Here is a 19,703-nt window from a genome sequence, read left to right on the forward strand (position 1 = left end):
TCATACCAAACCCAAAACACAGCACACCCCCCAAGCTGCTGGGGAGAAAGTGAACTCTGTCCCAGCCGGAACCAGGACAACAAGGAACTGGTCACAGCAGCAAGGGCAGCTGCCAGGCTGGTTTATGATAAAGAATTTGTGAGAGCAAAGCGAGATGAAAACCACTGTTGGAGAGGATATTAGCTGCCCGGGAGGAGCTTTGCGTATGAAAGACTCGTGTTGCATTAATATAAAACTGCATGGGTGTTTAGGTATGTAGGATTTGAGGTAGGAAATTTGGTAGAATATGTTTCTAATGTTATTTTTAGGGCTTTTAGACTGTAGGACCACATAGAAGCATTTGTAGTCTTTAAATTGGAGTGACTGTTGAAGTGAACTAACATCCTTATCATACATTTTAGCAGTGTACACCTACTGGAAAAAAAGAAACCCACAGTTTCCTCACACCCTGGAAAGCAAAACAGTTACAAGGCTCCACAAAGCCATTTTGACAATTTATGAAATATGTCACCCTGCTCCCACATACTTCACAGAAAATTTCAGTCTGTGTTTTTTCTTGTTGCTAGCAGCGTATTTCCAATTCCAGTCAGAAAGACGTGAATTTACAGTATCACTTGGAAGCACAGAATTGTCATCAGTTAAGTATTTTCAGATAGGACTTAAAAGGTGATAGGTATTTTTCCTACATCTGTAACAGCCTTCTGGTGGGTTTTTGGTACATGTAGAAGGTGTATGTGTGTATGTGAAAACCTTAGGAATCACAACAAACAAAATAACCGAGTTTTGACTGTTGTTTGGCATATTGCAGCTACTACCATTATCACTTCTCTATTGGCTTGATCCACAGAGGAGTGAGGCTGGCATATCAAAAGATACTCTAAATTCTTTAAAAAGTGAAATAAAATCTTAAAAAGAAAACCAGTTGGCATTCTCTCTCACTTGTTGATAAAAAAATAAACCTGACTTACGAGATAACAACATCTGTCAAGAGGCTCATCTCATATTCAGGAAAAAAGTTAAGATGTTTTATCGTGCAAAGGAGCATCCTTTCACTATCTCATGCTTTGATTTGATCTCTGGGAGATTTTGTCTAGCTAGAAAGACTTGCACTTGTCTCACGCATGCTCTGAAGTTAAAAGAGCAGATAATGGAAAGGAGCATCTATAAAACAGGAGCGCAACCTAAAATCTTACTATAGATTTGGGAAGGCTTTTTGCAACTGACCAATGAAGTGATGGAGTGTGAGAGGTATGCAGAAAGAGACAAGCTGTCTCTCTTTGATCAAGATTTATCGGGCAAGCAAATATGCCAGCCAAAGAAATGCTAACCAGTGTAGCAATAAGAAGACATGGTGTAAAGGGTTATGTGTAGGGTTTTACCCAACATCAGTAACAGTTTAAGTCAGTGCTTTGTATAACTTTGTGTTTTAAAAGAAAAAAAGATGTTTTAGAATTATTTACAGTTGCCATATTTGTCTTTTTTTTCTGCTGAGTTATCTGGTCAAACTTTTTAGGTAAAAAACTATATTTGTCTACACAGTCTCCTCCTTTACAAGAGTAAAGATTATAAAAGGGAGGAAGGGGTTGGCAAAAAGAGGTTAGGGTTCAGATCCAAAGCCACTTGAGAATCGTACTCGTCTTCAAGTGCTCTGTGGTATTAAATGTTATGTGGTAAGAGATAGTTAAATAACAGTTACCTTATTGCCATGACTCTTGTACTAGTTCTGCTTCTTGCTGTGATTAATGTCAGTAAAACCCTAAATTTCTTAATTGCGATTCTTTTCAGAAAAGGAATGTTTGTCCACGTGTGTTCAGAACATGCAGCAGTCTGATGACCTTTCTCCCCTAGAAATAGTTGAGATGTTTGCTGGACTTTCTTGTTTTCTCAAAGACTCCAGTGATGTATCCCAAACGTTGTTGGATGATTTTAGGATATGGCAAGGATACAACTTCCTCTGTGACCTCCTCCTCAGGTATGCAAAAGTGCTTGGAGGAATGCAGACAGCTCACTGTGAGCTTTTTCTGAAAAGATTTCTTAATAAAGAATAGGTGAATAGGTTTGAACAAATAAGTGATTATAGGTTATTATGAAATGAAGACATTGGGACCAAAACATGAAATTATGTGCTTGTCTCCATTTATGAAACTACATTGTTTAACTTTTTATTAATTGGTACTGGCTTATTACTAAATGTTTCTGTATGTGCTAAGAAAGCAGATGCTTAAAAACAACTGGTACTAAAAATGTATAAAGAATTCAGAAAATAAGATTTTGACCACAACTAGTGATTTTTGGGTTTGGTTGGGTTTTTTTTTTTTTGTTTTAACATACTATTGTAATGAAAAATCATGTACGTAAATGTAGTGCGTGCTACTTGGTAGAAGACATGCTTCTTAGTATTGAAGAGACATTTTTGTACATAAGCTCTAATACCAGAGTGCTGGAGAGAACTCTCACGTTACTAGGGAATTAGTGTATATATGTATTTTTTTTTAATTTGTATTTTTTATTAAAGGTACTGCTAAATGCATCGCAAAATAGGGTAAAGAAAATGCCTGCCCAAACAAAGCTTGGATGTATGATCCATCCATGATTTTATTTCTCTCCATGAAAGAAACTTCATTCTTTTCTTTCTCAGTCAGCAAATTAGTGTCTGCTGCATTATTTGTGTAAAATCTGTGGTCAATCTGTGTTGCTTTGTTTGGATATGAAGTTCTGAAGAAGCACGCTTAGCTGTTGAAATATATACGTGTTTTACAAATCCACGACAGAAACTGGGAAATGATATCTATGAGTGTATGCCTTATGACGTATACTCGGGTCAAAGATGCTTAGAAACAGTGCTGTAATGGCCGTTAATGAGAATTATTAATGTTGTTAACTCCCTTTTTCAAGCCATTCATTTTGGGTGCTAGGATCCTAGGTTTTGGCACCCAAATGTTTGAACTAAATTTTCTACTACATAGTATGTTTTTGGGTTTTTTGTTTGTTTGTTTTAAATGGATACCAGACATAGACATGGCATTTGAAATTCTTAATCACAGTTAAAATTACTCATAAATTGTCTTTGGTGCCACAAAAGTTCAAACACCTGTTAAAGAATTGTTATTGTTCTTGTAGTATAAATGGTGTTTTTGAATATGTTGTATTTACTAACGCATTCTTTGAAAGCAGTGTAATTCAAACTCAGCAGTTTCCAGAAACTGTCAGCCAGAGTTTAGGTGAAATTTGAGGGGAACATGCTGTCATTAGCAATTTCATTTTCAGGTACAGAAGTGATCCTCTGTAGATCAAGTGTTTCAAACAAACTCTCTCCTGAGCTTGCTCATCCTTTAAATCAAAGAATGGGGGATCCCTCACAGAGGTATAGGAAGACTAGAGGTTTGCATGTCTGATTGAAGAAGGAGAGCACCTGGGGTCTTTAGTTGTCATCAGTAAAGGTTAAAAGCGTAGGAATGCATTATCCTCACTTCTTCCCAGGGTGGCTCTAGAAAACTAGGACTCTTGCAGAAATGCCTGGGATAAGGTGAACAGCGCACACCAGCATGTGGTGTATTTATTAGCGATTTGTGTATTGTAGAGGAGATGGAAGATTGTTCAAAACATGACTGCTGTTTTGATGGCCATTTTGATGGTCTCTTGCTGTTTCTTGTAAGTTTTAGTTTATTTGATCTTCAAATCAAAATATAGATTGTTTCAAAAGACGATCATCTTGGACAACCCTGTGTATCAGTCAGTGATCAACAACAGTAATGTATTCTCCCTGGACATGTTTTGGCTCAAACCTACTGACAGAGTCTTGTTCAGCTCTATGGCACTATTGTGAAGATGACTGTCACATGGGGGTATGAAATCTGGTCACTGAGCGTCAAGCTGCAAAGAGGAAAGGCTTTGGAGCTGGTAATGCAGAAGGATGTGTGAAGAAGGTGACTTAACAAGAAATTGTAGGAGGTGTGTGAGGACCAAAGGAGCGAGTATGCAATATCACCTTGGTGATGTGAAAGGGCAGGGCACTGGAGAATTAGTAGAATGGCAGTAGGTGAGCTAAGTGCTTCTGTAATGGCTGTTTGAAGGAGGTTCAGCCGCATGTCTGACTGAGAAGAAGATGGGAGGATGCAGAATGAGCTGTTTCTAAGGGCTGCCACGGTCACTTGTCAGCAAGAAGAAAAATAAACCTCACATTGCATGAGTGAATAGGAGATTGTGGTCCCCAGCTTTCTCCCAAGATCTATAGATACTATAGAGTTAGTAAGTAATTAAACGTGTTTTAATTTTTGGTGAAGTAGAAGGAAAATGAGGATTCTTCTAGGATTCGGAGTCAGTTTTTAGGGTATGGTCTGATGACGTGTTGCTGGCGGGAAACAATGGTTGGAATGGGATGTTAGCATTTCCATCCTCTTGCATTCAAGATGTTTCATTATGTGCTTCTAAGTGAAGGCTTCTACCAAGATACCGTTTCATTAGTATAAAGTATTAACTCTGAAAGTGAAAGATATAATCTAGCAAGTTAATTATGGATTTGTTTAATGACAGACTATCTAGCTATTTTCCTATCTGGTAGCAGACTATTGAGTTCAAGGATAGATTTATGAGGTGAGTTTCTATGGCAAATAAATGTATGCTCTAATAAATCCAATAATGTTTGACTGACTTAATGGTATGAAATATGAGCAGAGAACATGTAAAATGCTGCAGGAACAGGCCAGTAAAAGTGTGGTCTCTAAATTAATAGAGTAAAATGGAAGAGATATCTTACTAAAGCGATTTGAGTTGAAATAACCTAGTGCTGCTAACTTGATCTATTGTATTTTCTTTAGATTAGAACAGGCAAAAGAGACTGAATCTAAGGATGCTTTGAAGGACTTAGTTAATTTGATAACTTCCTTAACAACATATGGTGTCAATGAATTAAAGCCAGCTGGTGTTACCACTGGAGTACCTTTCCTACTACCTGGATTTGCAGTCCCACAGCCTGCAGGCAAAGGTGAGTCTGCTTTCCTTCTGCCTTTGTTTGTTTTTTTTCTTGTTTTTTAAAGGTAAACAACAAAATGCAGAGAAGCCGTGTACTACACAAACCGTTTGCAGTTGAGTCTAGGTACTTTTACTAAGATTGCGTATCAAATACTTAGTTATGTTGGTCTCAAAGGCTCTATTTTAGGGTTGGTACCCAAAGAAGAAAGTGTAGGGCTTTTGTCTTTGAGAACTAAAGGCTGAGTCAAACATCTCTCACTGCAAAGCTGACAGTTTCTACGTGGACATTTTAAGAGATTATAATAATGGAGAGATGCACTGATTTGATTTATGGTGTTTTAAGCTGCTCTTACTAAACTGATGTGAAAGGCTGATGTGCTGGTTTGATTTTTTTGTTTGGTTGGTTGGTTTTTTGGGGGTTTTTTTGGCCAGAGTTGCTTTCTGTTAGCTTTCGTCAGCTTAGGCAAGCGTAACTTTTGAGCTGAAATCTGTTGTTTCATCATCAGTGTTCACAGAGTGGTGAAATCTGTGGTGTGCTTGCAACCACAGTCAATTATGATATGGAGATAAGGTTGAGGAAGTCTGAGGGGGGAAAGGGTTTTGTAAAAATAAACTTATTTTTCGCGTCCTGTGTATAAACTTAAAATTCAGGTAAGTCTTGTATGTAACTAGGGACTTTGGAATTTAATAGTGGCCGTGGAGCTGGTTTGTTATTTGGACTTTTTATGGGGTTTAGTAATACCGGAATACAAGAAAAATTTTTGTGGTAGGGCTACATTTATAGATTTATAGGCTAATGGATTTACTTTCACTGTTTCTTTTGTGTGTCTAGGTTCTTTGGACAATGACTTCCTTTCTCTGGTATTGAGAGAGTTCATTGTTCATGGGAATTGTTTTCCCTTTGCACTACATAGAGAGAGAAAGCAATAGTCACACTCAGAGCTTAATTTCTCCACGTTTTGATAATAACATACTAATTTTTGCTTAAGCTAATCAGCTTTTCTGATACAATAGCATGAGAGAACCATGGCCTATTGCAATCTCCAAAGGAATTCTTTTATTTAATTTTCTGGTATTTGTCACAACATCTCTTGGTTCCTTTTACCTGCTTTTCATTACGTTGGCAAGTTTTCTTTTTATGAAGACCATATCAGCTCATTTTCTTAGTTGCTTTTATTTAAATCCTTTTAGTTCTTCAACTCTGAAGAGCTGGTTAAGATTGGGTTTCTTCAGGGATTCTTGTAATAATCAAAGATAATTTATTAATCTGATTGATTGCCTGGAACAACTGCTGATACTAAAATAGAATATAAATAGTTGTATCTGTCACTACTTGTGTTCCTGTCACGTTTAATAAGCTCTGAATCCCCTTTTCAACATTTTTCATTGTAAAGAAAGCATGTAAAAAATGTCCTTTTAGAAACAAATGAGTATGACTTATAATGTAACATTAATATTCTTCCAGTATGTGAAATTGTTCCATGTTAGTTTTCAAAGAAGTTTCCTGTTGCCTTCTGGAGAAATACTAGCAGGGAAGGTGGTGAGGCTAGACATGAAGATAATTGAATTTACTTTTAAATTGGACAACTTAGTTTATAAATAATGAGCAGAGTAGCATTCGACAGAGCATATGTAATAAATCAGGATTCTTTCTTGATGAAAGGCTTTTTTAATCAGTTTAACAGCTTATAACTTGTTTGAAAATAAGATTTTATTATTAGAGCATCCTAAATGCTTTGTTTAGAATGTGTTTCAAGTTGCACTCTTGATTGATTATTTTATTTAATTATTTTTACCATTAGTAGTTTTCTGTATCACAGGATTTGTCCACCGTGACTTGTACTGTTCCTACAGAAGTTAAAAAAGTTGGCTTTGAGGCATCTTTTTAGTAGAATAAGAATAATATCTGCCCATAGAAAATTCTGGGGGCCACAGGGAGCACTCATAAATGATGCATTCTTTGGCTAAATGAATGAGATTTTATTCAGCTTGAAGGTACTTATAAGAAGAAATTTGACTGAGCTTTTAAAGATGTGAGGTCTTTGTGTGCTAATATTATAGCTACCTTACACTTTACAAATCTCTACCTTTGTTTTAATTTCCTAATCGTTAACAGTACTGGACCCTGCCAAAGCTTTCTTATTCCCAGACCTGATTCCCAAAGCCAGCCCCGTGCCACCTTCCGATACCCTTCCGATACCATATGGTTGTTCACATCGGTTAATCCAGACCTGAACAAGGGCAGCCTCTCTGTGGAAGGAAGGCAACTGCTGGCCTTTCACTGCCCTGTGGAGTTTCTCTATGCGTAGCGCTCTTTTTCTTGCAGGCAATTGCCCAAAGAGTGAAAGCAAGAGGATAGTTTGGAGGCTGTGCATGTTGTCTAGCTTTGAACCCGGCTGACGAGGATCTGTCATTGCTTATTGCTCTGTTGAGTGAGGGGATACAGGTGGCTGTTATTCTAAACTTAGCCTGCGTTTTGTTCTGCATTATGGAATACAGAACATGTTACTGTTGCTGTAATGAGTTCTTTTATGGCCTGGGTAGATGACAGGCAGGCTTTGTTTTGTCTCTAGAGCTGTATCCCATTGCACGTTTTAACAATAGGTCAGCTTACTTACCGATTTTAAAGAAATGATCTTTCATTTAGCTGCTTATGTCAACACTTACTTTCAAAGATGAAGATGCCATCTTAATGAACAGTAGATTGTAGGATTTGCAATGTAAGTGATCGTGCAGAGGCTTTTTTGAAGAGTCAGTTTTAATTAAAAAAATTATACATGACATACACTGTTACTGTATTCACACTTATTAAAATGCATGGATCATTATTAATAAGTGTACTCATTGTTTGTGACGATTAAGAACTTTCTCTTTCCTTTTTCCTCCCATCCCACTTTGTTTCCTGATGTAGGTCACAGTGTGAGGAATATTCAAGCATTTTCGGTCCTCCAGAATGCATTTTTGAGAGCAAAAACCAACTATTTAGCACAAATCATTCTTGATGCCATCACGAATATTTATATGGCAGACAATGCCAACTACTTCATTTTGGAATCGCAGCACACATTGTCTCAATTTGCAGAGAAAATTCCTAAACTTCCAGAAGTGCAGACCAAATACTTTGAGATGCTGGAATTTGTTGTCTTCAGCTTGAATTACATACCCTGTAAAGAACTGATCAGTGTGAGCATCCTTTTAAAATCCAGCGCTTCTTTTCAGTGTAGCATCATTGCCATGAAGACACTGCTTAAGTTCACCCGTCATGACTACATCTTTAAGGATGTCTTCAGGGAAGTGGGACTTCTGGAGGTGATGGTAAATCTTCTTCATAAATATGCAGCCCTTCTGAAAGATCCCACTCAGGCACTGAATGATCAAGGTAGTGTGTGCTCTTCCATTTTACTAATACATGTCTTTTTTTGGCTGGGAATGGTGGAGGCTAACACTTAAGAGGAGGAACGAGAGAGTCTGAACCATGTGTCTCAAGGGCCGAGTCCTGCTGGGGGCTGCTGTGCCATCTTAAAAGCTCATTGGAATTGCTTCTCTGTTACTGTCCTGCGAGGAGCTTTAATGAAAGATGCTGTATGAATGCAAAATAGTAGGAGTTCATATTTCCCTTTTTAAATATTTTTTGATGTATTGGTTTAATATTTGTTGCTTAACATGAAAAGAGCAGGTGAAGGAGCAATACATAGTAAGTATGCTCTTCCTCAGAAAAGGTACTTGGGCATTTAATTGTGTTTAGCCCCAGCTTTGAAAAATACTATAGGGTGCATATTTGAGCTCTTAATATGAGTATGTGTTCAAGTTTGCAGACTTTTTTATAAGTTGGGTCTACATTTTTCTAAGAGTGTTTTAAAAAAATTTTTTTTTAAAATTAGTTATCTCCAGAATTGAACATCCTGGAGATAAACTACATAGCTGCTTAGCCTGTGAAGCATGTGCTGCTGAGTGCCGTATGTGCATACATACACACACAGAGATTTTTTTTTTTTTTTTTTTTTTACATTCTTTATTCAAACTGCAATCGAGTTAGTGTGTGTCAGTGACACTTATTTTTTAATCATAATTGTTGGACATTTCACCTGTGTTTATTGTCTGAAGCTTTGTTAGTGAGCAGTAGCAGTTGGTTGGAGTTAGAAAGCTTTGTTGCCAGCAACTCCATTGAAAAACACATCAATTCTCAATTAGTTTTTCTAAGTAAATGGACCAAGCTGTCATCTGATTAGGGTGCTACCTGGGTGCACACACCTTGTGTTGTGGCTTGCTTCTTATTAGAGTCATTTTTAAAAAAATGTTTTTTTTCTGGAGTGTTACTCTGTGTTTAAGATGCCACTGGTAGTGTTGGTTCGTTTGTTACACCTGTTGAATCATCAGCACATTTACTGTAATTATGTGAATGTAGTTTTGTGCTTTTGTGTGCAATTTCTCTTTTCAAGTACTGAATACTGAACAAGAACAGATCCTGTTTCTCTTCAACTATGGTATGGTTTTGTGGCTTCAAGAAACAAAAGATGGGGATATGAAACTACACATAGAGCTGCAGTGTCAGCCACTGAGCTCACAGTGCTCAAAAGCTTCTGTTTAAATTCTTATCTTTATAAATTAACTTTTCAAACAATTCATAGTTAAGCTTTCCCAGAAATGCATGTGTAGACTAAATCTTAATTTGCTTTGGAATATGGTTAGACTGCATGTTCTCTGGGGAAGCAAAGAAAATGAAAGTGTTGGTGGAAAGTATCAAGCATCATCTTAGAAAAGAGTGATTTTTACTTTGGCTTCTGAAATTATTTTTTAGGGGATTCAAGAAACAGTTCATTTGAGGACCAAAAGCAGCTGGCTTTATTGGTTATGGAGACCTTGACAGTACTACTACAAGGATCAAACACAAATGCAGGTAAGTAGAGAGACTGCTGTCAAAATATTTATAAAAAAGTAACTCCGAAAATCATGCCTGAAAGTAAACTAGTCTTGACTTTCTGTCTTAAGGCAAGCAATCAAACACACTTAAATATACTTCTGCTCTTGCCAGGTTTTTCCAGAAGAGAGAATAGACAGCATAAACTAGAGTGCATAAAATAAAGGAGTAGAAGGTAGTGGTTTTTTTTTTTATCTTGAGTTTCTTTGCTATTGTTTACCTGAAGGCAACCACCACACCCCATCACTTTCCAACAATGCTATAATAACTTGCTTGTAGTAGAGCTTGTAACAGAGGTTGTATATCGGAAAATTTAAGCGTATAATTAGACATGAAGTTTGCTGTTCACAGTGTCATGTCTACTTAAATGTGATTTAAAATGCTTGCATCTTTAGTGAAAGATGGCTTTTAATTTTTAAAGGCATATTCCCAGTCAGTGTGTATAAATAGGACTCTGTTATGAGCATCCTTTTCTAAATCAGGGAGGTTTATATTATGCTTCATTAGACTTAGCAACATCGAAATAGACAGTATGTATATCTCATATTAGTAAAAGCTGTCTCTGAGAGCTTGAAATTACAGATTGAGAAGGGCTAATAACTGCTTTTAAACCCTTTTTGTCTGTTCTATTGGATGAAGAAGAAAACGAGCAGGTGGGGGGAAACAGACACCACCCTGATGAACCAGGAAGTTTCTGGCCTTGGAGGCCATGAAACATCCTTTTTTCAGCAATTTTTTTTTTTGCCTTTTTCTCAATTCTGATGGGTGTTTTCTCACTTCCGGTTTTGTTTTTGTTTTCATTTAAGTAGGAGAAACTACAATCTGTCACAAATGCTTAAGAATGAAATCCTGAAAATTGTCCAGCTTGGTTGACAGCTCACTGTTTAAACATTAGCTCCTAATGGCTAATGGCGTAAAGTTTGTAACTTGAGTTTTTTTCTGCTTTTGCCTGGGCAAATTTTTTTCTTTAAATTTAGGCGCAGTGTTGGAGTAACCTCCAGTGTTGTCTATGTCATTTCACTGTTGTGCTTGTTTTCAAGTTCTGTTGCATTTCAGCTTGTGGTTTCAAACTACTTTCAAAGATGGCTTTTGAATTCTTCCCACTGAGCATTTACAACATCTGCCAGCTTGGCTTTGTCCACGTACTTGATAAGTAAGTTCTTCATTCCATCAGGAAAGGCATTATTCACGACACTTGAGAGAAACCCCAGTGGCATGTCCTTTGTCAAAACAGAAAGGCATTGCAGTGAAGCAGAGGTTACTCCAAGCTGATGTTTCAATTGGTTATGCATTCAGGCTGTCATGATCGTGTTTAGAGCATTTTGTCAGGTTGCTTATGAGAAAGCTGTGGATGACACTGCCAGAAGCTTTGCTGAAGCTGAGATGTGTCTCCTTTGCCATTTCCCTTTTGTCCACCACGCTACCTCTCCTGTCAATGAAAAAGAAAAAAACACGATCTTTGATTTACTAGATGAATCTGTTCAACGATGAACCAAGAAGCAGGTGAATTAGGCTAAAATGAGGAGGTTTTAGAGAGGAATTGGTATAGATTACAGATTCATTGCATGAATCAATTACACACTTGTACATTTATTGCTCTGCTTTGGTTTTGCCATGTAAGAAAAGGCAGAATTAGAAACGAGACAGAAAGGAGTGGCACGAAGGTACAGGTGAGGGCTTCCATATAAGGAGAAATTGGGGGAAAAAACCAAACCTACAACCAAAAAAACCTCAGGATTGTTTGATTTCTAAGGATGAATGAGAGGAGGTGGTGTAAGTATGTGATGATAACATCTCTGAAGGACTGGAACTGCCTCATACTTTAGAAGCAGCAGGTCTTGGTCGGGCAGGACTGGACTACATGTATCTGTGTGGCATCAGGGTCTGTGGTATCTGACCCTTGCTCCTGTGAGGTATGGATTATGATCTGACCGTGGTAGTGTCCACCTGACTTGTGACAAATCCTTGGCTGCTGTTAAACGGTGTTCCTGACCTTACCTAGGAAGCTTGTAGCAGCCATCAGTACCTCATTGCTACTTCTCGATACTGAGTTAATCTCTAAGTATCCACCAGAGAAACAACAGAGGGTAGCGTAAAACGCATCAGGACCGTGGGATGACACCACAGATGTTGCTTCTGAGGACTCCTGGACAGTTCAAGGGCCTCATTTCATCAGGAACTCTCCAAGTTTGGCAGTATCACAGAGCTGTACAGGAGGAGTTAAAAAAACATTTCTCGAAGAAGTTGTGGTTGCTTTCTGTACACTGTGTCTGGATGCGAGCCCAGTGGCACTGTAGCCAGAGGCCAGCAGAGGTTTTAGGTCATCCCAGAGAGGCATAAATGGGCATTATGCAGCCTTGCAGTGCTTTGTACAACACTCAAAGCTTGGTTTCTGATCTTAAACCAGTATCTCTGATAAGGTTTCCTGAATATTGCATAAATGATAGCTGAATTTCAAACAAGAGATTTGGGTGTCCAGACCCAGACAGGTTCGCTGGGTAGTAGAGAATCTAGACCGAGAGTGGGAGAAGTACAAAATGTTACCTCAGTCTCTCTGAAAACGAGATCTGACCACTGAGGAGATGCGCTTTACCTGTAAAGGGATGCAACAAACTGTCTCAGGGTCCGAGGGCCTCTCCTTTTGCCTTGTCCAAGTCCATGTCTCATCCAAAGAATGCCAGAGAAAGCAGGAGGCAGGAAATCGGAAATGGATAGTGGGACTAAGGTTTGTATATGTACATTAGAGGGAATAAACATTGTCATGACTAGCTTGTTAATCCTGAACTTGGCCATTTAAACTGCTCTTTTAGTTTATGGTCACAAGGAAAATGATCCCTTTTGATGCAGTAATGCAGCATTGATCCATTTCCCTACTCTGTTTTCATCTTCAGTAATTAACATAGGGCAGTACTCTAGGTGCTGACACTGTACTAAACACACATTATATGTGCCATATATATTCCACTTCTGTTTTTATGATATTTTCAGAATCAAATTAATTTAATTTTTGTTTAATATTGCTCTTTGTGTTCTTCTGAGTATCCAGTAAGTTTGAGAACCATTATTTAACTTAAGCTTTATCTCTACAGAGATAGGTCTTGCCACAAGAAAACTTCTGCAGAATCTTACAAATCTTGTGGATAGATCAAATCACTTCTCAACCAATGCTCCTAGTTTGCTCGACTTGTCCAGAAGCAGCCTAGTTATATTTTTGGCAATGAACTAAATGTAATACAGACACTATCCTTAACCAAAACAGCGTATAGTCTTCACTGAAGATGGAGGGTTTGCTATATTGTTTTTCTTTGTTTCATCCTGTGACTTTTTGAGCTCTAGCATGAAAAGAATAACTACTGTTGGAGTAACAGCATTATTGAGGAAATTCTTAGAACTGACCTGCATCCTTGTACTCAACACCTCTAGTGAAAAATATTGTCAGAAGAATATTGTTCAAGTTCAATTTTTATTTGTGGTAGGAGAGGAAAAACAGTAGTCATTAAACATCCATAGGGCTAAAATCCTGCCATTCAATCTGTAGAAATGAAAATAAACACCTTTCATGTTTTGTTGTTGTCATTATTTGTTACTGATTGTATTTTTCATACTCCTGATGCGCTTATTCCGTCCCCCCCACCCCTTTCTGAGTAGGTATTTTCAGGGAGTTTGGTGGTGCAAGGTGCGTGCACAACATAGTGAAGTACCCCCAGTGCCGACAGCATGCCCTGATGATCATCCAGCAGTTGGTGTTATCACCTAGTGGAGAAGATGATATGGGCACTTTGTTGGGATTGATGCACTCGGCTCCACCTACAGAACTGCAGCTGAAAACGGACATCTTAAGGGTAAATGAAGACTCTTGCTCCTAAGCCACTTTTTAAAAAACAAAAACACTGAGAAGGGGATTGGATTGGATGGGATGGTATTTAGCTGCTCAATGTAGATTGTCTCTGGAGTTGAAATGAGTATATTTGGTGTATGGTTTTTATTTTCTTCCATCTGTTCATGGCAGAATCAGAGAAGGCTAGCGAGTGAGTATGTGTTTTTAGCATCAGCACTTGTAATCAGCTTCAGTGGATAGGAACTGAGGTTCTACAGTTACGATAATCTCTCCTGGCAGAGTATTATTCAGTTAAAAGTAATGAGAATACATGAGGGGGGAAAAAGCAAGCATGTAACGCGTAAGTTTATTTTCAGTGCTGGCTTGCATTTTCCCATGGCAGACCTACTTTATTTTACCAATTTGTTAGTTGTAAATGCTGGATTAATTAAAATAAATGTAAATCGTAGTGAGCATAGTAGAAGATAAAGCCGAAGAACTTGCTTGCTTAAGCAAAATAGCGGAAAGGTAGGAACATAAGGCTGTGAGTGGAGGAGAAACAGAAAAGACCTCTCATCTGTTCTGTATCGTATTAGGTTTTTTGGCTGCTAATCGAGACCCACAATTCCTTGTCAGAATAGCTAATGTTATTGTTGTAAATTGACATAATACTGTTATTTTAGGGTAGAAAAGCTGAGGCAAGTAGTAATAAGTAAATAAGGTCCTCTTACTGGAGGGAACTTTGAGGCATCTAGGTTCATCTCTGTTAAAAGGAGCTGTAATATTTCTCTGGCAGATGAGCAGCTTCATATTATTCCAAAAGACAGAAAGGAAAGCTAGAAATAAAATTATTCATTTGACATGTTTTGTCTATCAAGGTCTTCAGTCATTTTTGAGCATGTCTCATTCACAATACTTAAGGGGAAAAAAAAGATATTGGAGTTCCCCAACGGATTTAACATCCAAAGTCAGGGTTTCTGTCGTTCATCTAATCCGTTGTATTTGTCTTCCATTGGTGCTGTTTTCAGAAGTTTTGGTTATGGAACAGACAGCCCAGAATGGTGCAGTGATGTGGCCCTTACTGTTTATCCAGGTTTGGCAGGAAATGAGATACTGCCTTTAAAGGAATGACAGTCTAACTATTTCACTACCCATCTTCTTAGTGCTTTTAAAAAAAAAAACAAAAAACCAAAAAAACATGGTTCTGAAGAAGTAAACTCTTGATCATGAAAGATTCTCCCCATCCCCTAGCCTATTTTTCTGTATCAATAACATTTTTCTGTTGTTTGTGATGCTTCGTGTAGAGAGACTTTTTCTTCTATACTCCATATTCACATGTGGGTCAAACTTCCCGTGACAGCTGTTTTTGGTTGGATGGATGGGCTTCCCCATCCCCTGATTTCACAGATAAATGGCTATTATTCTGTAGTACCTAGAGTCATGTAGTTTCTTCTGTTTATACTGTGGCTTTGTATTTGTTCAGCACGTAAGGTTTTATCCACTTTTGTTTCTCTCTCTCAGGCTTATTTTTGAACAGCAACTCTTAAAATCAAGTTTCACTCAATTCAGAGACTTATGGATTTCACTGTAGAGAAAGGCTAAAACTAAATGTGTTTTTTGGGCTAATTCTTTGCTGCCGCTGTTATCTTTGAGTGCTGTTGTATGCATTGTCGGCCTGTGTTAGGATGCTCTAAGGTTTAGATTTCTCATTGCTACAGGCAGTTGTTTGCCTACTCTTGTTTGAAATTGTTTGTGAAGTATGATGGCAGAGTAGATTCCTTTCTAATAGCTATATTCTCTGCCTTATCACTAAGAGAATTACCTGGGGATTTTGGGTTACATTCTATGCTTGGTCAAGTCTTTTCAGTTGGCAGGTTCATTTATCTCCTTAATTTCTTATTTCTAAATTAGGGGCAAAGCTTTACTTTTTCCCCCACTCTTTTTATTTTGTAAGCTCTTGAGGATGGGGACTCTTGCAGTACAAAGTTGATCTTTGGAGACTTCAAGTGTAACCAAATTCTGATAAATGACATGAGGATTTTGCTAGCATATCAAATAAAAACGTTCCTACCTTTTTTCAAGCTGTTTGTAATGCTGCTGCTTTTTCTTCTTCTTTGTTTTGTTTGTTTTGTCCATAGGCCCTACTCTCGGTGCTGAGGGAAAGTCACCGCACAAGAACTGTTTTTAGAAAAGTTGGTGGATTTGTGTATGTCACATCTTTACTTGTTGCTATGGAAAGATCTTTGTGCTCACCGCCTAAGAATGGCTGGGAGAAAGTAAACCAGAATCAAGTGTTTGAACTGCTTCACACTGTGTTCTGCACATTGACTGCAGCAATGCGCTATGAGCCAGCCAACTCTCATTTCTTCAAAACAGAGATCCAGTATGAAAAACTGGCAGATGCTGTTCGATTACTTGGCTGCTTCTCAGACTTGAGAAAAATAAGTCCCTTGAATGTCTTCCCTTCAAATACACAACTATTTCAAAGACTTTTGGAGGATGACCTAATATCCTTGGATTCTGTGTCACCTACGCTAAGACATTGCAGCAAACTTTTTATTTACCTCTACAAGGTAGCAACAGATTCTTTTGACAGGTATGAACTTTGCTTCTTTTTTTTTTTCTTTTTTTTTTCTGCCGCCCCTGCCCCAGTGTTCTCCAAAACAGTTTTCTTCAAATATGTTCATTGCAAGATTTTGTATTTCCATTTTAATCTATTTCTTTGTTCCTGCACTCCAGTGAGAGGAATATAAGGTGTCAACATCTGACCAAGTATTGACTTAGCTTGCTGGTGTTCTCCAGGGTATGCAGCATTCTCTCTGATGTTGAATATTTTTGTGGCAGCAATTAAGACAGAAGTGTCAGTTTATGGTTATATTTGATGTGTTGAAGCAACCTGTTGGTTGATAGGGAGACTGTCTGGTTGCTTTATCATACAGAACTACTAGATTTTTATGCGTTTGTTAAGTCAAATGAAAAATTGGTTGTTGAACATCACATCTTAAGTTCATGTTTCCTTTGATATGGGACTTTTAAGTAAGTAAATAATATCATGATGATGTTAGAATCATAGAATCATTTAGATTGGAAGACACCTTTAAGACCGTGGAGTGCAACCATTAACTTAACACTGCCAAGTCCACCACTAAACCATGTCCCTAAGCGCCACGCCTACACGTCTTTTAAATACCTCCAGGGATCGTGACTCAACCACTTCCCTAGGCAGCCTGTTCCAATGCTTGATAACCCTTTCAGTGAAGAAATTTTTCCTAATATCCAATCTAAACCTCCCTTGGCGCAACTTGAGGCTGTTTCCTCTTGTCCTATCGCTTGTTACTTGGGAAAAGAGACCAACACCCACCTCACTACAACCTCCTTCCAGGTAGTTGTAGAGAGCGATAAGGTCTCCCCTCAGCCTCCTCTTCTCCAGACTAAACACATTTAGACTAGACATCTTGTTTTAGATGGACAGACACGTTCTTTAAAGTTCTAGCTAGTCTGTAAATTATTGGTTTTTAACTTTAACGGGAAGACACTCCCAGAGTTGAACAACTAGAATTTAAATTATACTTAAATTACACTTGAGATTTGAAATTAACAGTAAAGTCTTAAAGTTGATTCAAAATGACAACAAAGCTTACTGAAGGTATGTGTTGAAGATTGGCTTGTTTGAAAGTAGTTGTCACCCATAATTTAAGGTACAAAAAAGTAAAACACAGACCTAAGCTTTGTATCTAGGACCTTGCAGCTGCTGCACCCCAGCTATTTAATGCATGTGACCCTGTTTCAAAGACGGGCCACCTAGTTAGTCAAACACAGGGTCTGATTTTCCAAGTGTTGAAGGTATGGCTGTGCATGTTGAGATAATAGAGCTGCCAGTTGCTCAGGCTTTCTTAAACTAGATGACTAGTAAAGTACAAACTTCATGTTTTTGTTAATGAAAATTTTGCCTCCAAAGCAGCAGATCTTAATGCTTTGCTCATGTTTAAAAAACAGAACAAAAAAAAAAAAAAGGCCAAGTACAGAAATCAATTTACTTCATCTCATTTTAAAGTATTATTAAACCATTCAGATAGGGGGAGGAAAATGTGTATTAAGAATGCGTTGCAAATACTGTAGAAGTTAACACTGGCTAACAAACAGTAGAGCATGAGGAATCAATGGGGTAGGTAAATCCCATGATGTTATTGCATAAGCTACCTCATTAAGTTCCTTTTTTTTTTTTTGCTATCATCTTCAGTAACTGCATTCTCCCTTCTGTCTTAAAATTTCTGGTCATTGTTCTTTGTAAAGTTTACATTGATTTTATTTCTTACCCGTGTTGGTTATACTTACTTTGCACAGGCTTTACTTTCTCTTCTCAATTTTCTGCTGTTTAACATTGAAAGATGTTCTGTTTTGCTCTCGTGGTCATATCAGTAAACCTCTGCAGAGTAATGAACAAGCGCTGCAGAGGCATGCCATAAAACAAGTATACACTTTGCATGTCCGCGTGTTTACCTGATGTGTGTTATTCAGTAGTGTCCTGTGTTGTTTCTGAAGAACGGATCCTAGTAACGATTTTATTGGCGCTTTTGTAAAACTAACAAGCTTATGGTCTCTGCTTTCTTCTCTAACCTCTCTGTCCTACCCCTGTCTGTTTTGTCTGTAGTCGTGCAGAACAGATCCCTCCTTGCCTGACAAATGAGACTTCTCTCCCCTCTCCCTGGGGTACGCCAGCTTTGTCCAGGAAAAGGTACCGACCCTTTAAAGAGAAGTTGATCTCGCTTCTGATTTCTCTCTCATTCTTGTGTTTCTTAGTGCTTGGGTTTTTTTTCTCTCAAGTTGCTATTTTTTTCGGAGGTGTGCATCTTCACTTGTGTGTTTACTGGATAAAATAAATGTAAAGGTATGTTTCATAGCGAATCCTAGGTAGTGATGTTAATGTATGAGACTAGAGGTGTCTCAAGACTCCTGAGGCACTTAAAGTTAAGTTCATGATTCAAAAACAAGTAAGGTCTAGTATAAGAAATGATCTAAGGGGGGTATAAATGACACTCTAGGGAGCAGTTCAAAGAAGTTCAGACTATGCTAGTAGATCAATTAATACAGCAGGATTTCTTTTTTCTTGACTAATTTTTCAATAAAAGGTACTCTTTCAGGAGGAAGGTGGATGGCTTGTTAAGGTCCTCGTTTGTTAGTAATTGCACAGAATAAAAAATAAAGAATGAACCTGTCAGTACTTTACTACCAAATGATGTAGAGGCATGCTAAACTAAAAGGTTTGGAAAGAAAGTACAAATCGCACAATTCACAAATCCTAGCACCCACTTTCCCAGCCCCCCCATCTTTTCTTATGCACCTTAGTTTCTGGTAGATAATTTTTTCTTTTTAAAAAAAAAGTTTACTGATTCAAAACCAGTGTGACTTACAGGCCTGTGCAAATGATGAAAAGGAGATTTTTTTTTTCCTGGAGCCCCCAGGGAATGGGGCAGCCATTCATTATCTGACCATGCAGGTTTGGCAGAGATTTGCTTTTGAATGCTAAAAAGACATTTGAATGACAGTGGGTTATCTGAGGTGCAGGTGCCATGTGTGGAAAATATGGTCATTCTTGCTTGGTTTTCGGCTTAAAATATGCCATCAAGTTTCATGTTTGGAATGTAAAATATTTTGCAAAGGAAAACAACCAAAGCTGTTTTTGGAAACTGCTTTGAAAGGAGATGTTTGGACGCGAGCAGGTTAGTAAAGAGAAGCCTTTTTCTGTCTTGCTGAGTGAGGTTACCCAAGTCATACCTGGGTATTCTGCAGGGTCTGGCTTGGACAAGGCCACTTCCCTGATAATCCAGAACCTCTTAGACTGTCGTTTCCTTTCTTTTCTAACATGGAGGCATTTAGGAACAAACGTAGCAGTTGCAGTTCACAGAGTAAAACCTTAGCTGCCAAACTCCTTTTCCTCTCATTTACTCTGAAGAAACTTGAAAGAAGACAGCGTTTCCTGTGGAGGCTTTTTACAGC

General features: G+C 38.1%; 1 protein-coding gene across 1 annotated transcript in view; it reads left to right on the top strand.

Moving 5' to 3' along the window:
* The window catches only part of WDFY3 (WD repeat and FYVE domain containing 3), a gene marked incomplete at both ends in the record, with an annotated part of 89,231 nt that overhangs the window by 15,553 nt on the left and 53,975 nt on the right, over positions 1-19,703 (top strand). The window contains 7 exons of the mRNA XM_009575632.1: positions 1,786-1,972; positions 4,818-4,984; positions 7,883-8,350; positions 9,770-9,868; positions 13,538-13,731; positions 15,845-16,302; positions 18,358-18,441. Of these exons, the coding sequence (XP_009573927.1) occupies positions 1,786-1,972; positions 4,818-4,984; positions 7,883-8,350; positions 9,770-9,868; positions 13,538-13,731; positions 15,845-16,302; positions 18,358-18,441 (1,657 nt within the window). The remainder of the gene's footprint in view (positions 1-1,785; positions 1,973-4,817; positions 4,985-7,882; positions 8,351-9,769; positions 9,869-13,537; positions 13,732-15,844; positions 16,303-18,357; positions 18,442-19,703) is intronic.

This window comes from Fulmarus glacialis, unplaced genomic scaffold (assembly GCF_000690835.1).
Source record: "Fulmarus glacialis isolate BGI_N327 unplaced genomic scaffold, ASM69083v1 scaffold10874, whole genome shotgun sequence".
NCBI classification, from domain to species: Eukaryota; Metazoa; Chordata; class Aves; order Procellariiformes; family Procellariidae; genus Fulmarus; species Fulmarus glacialis.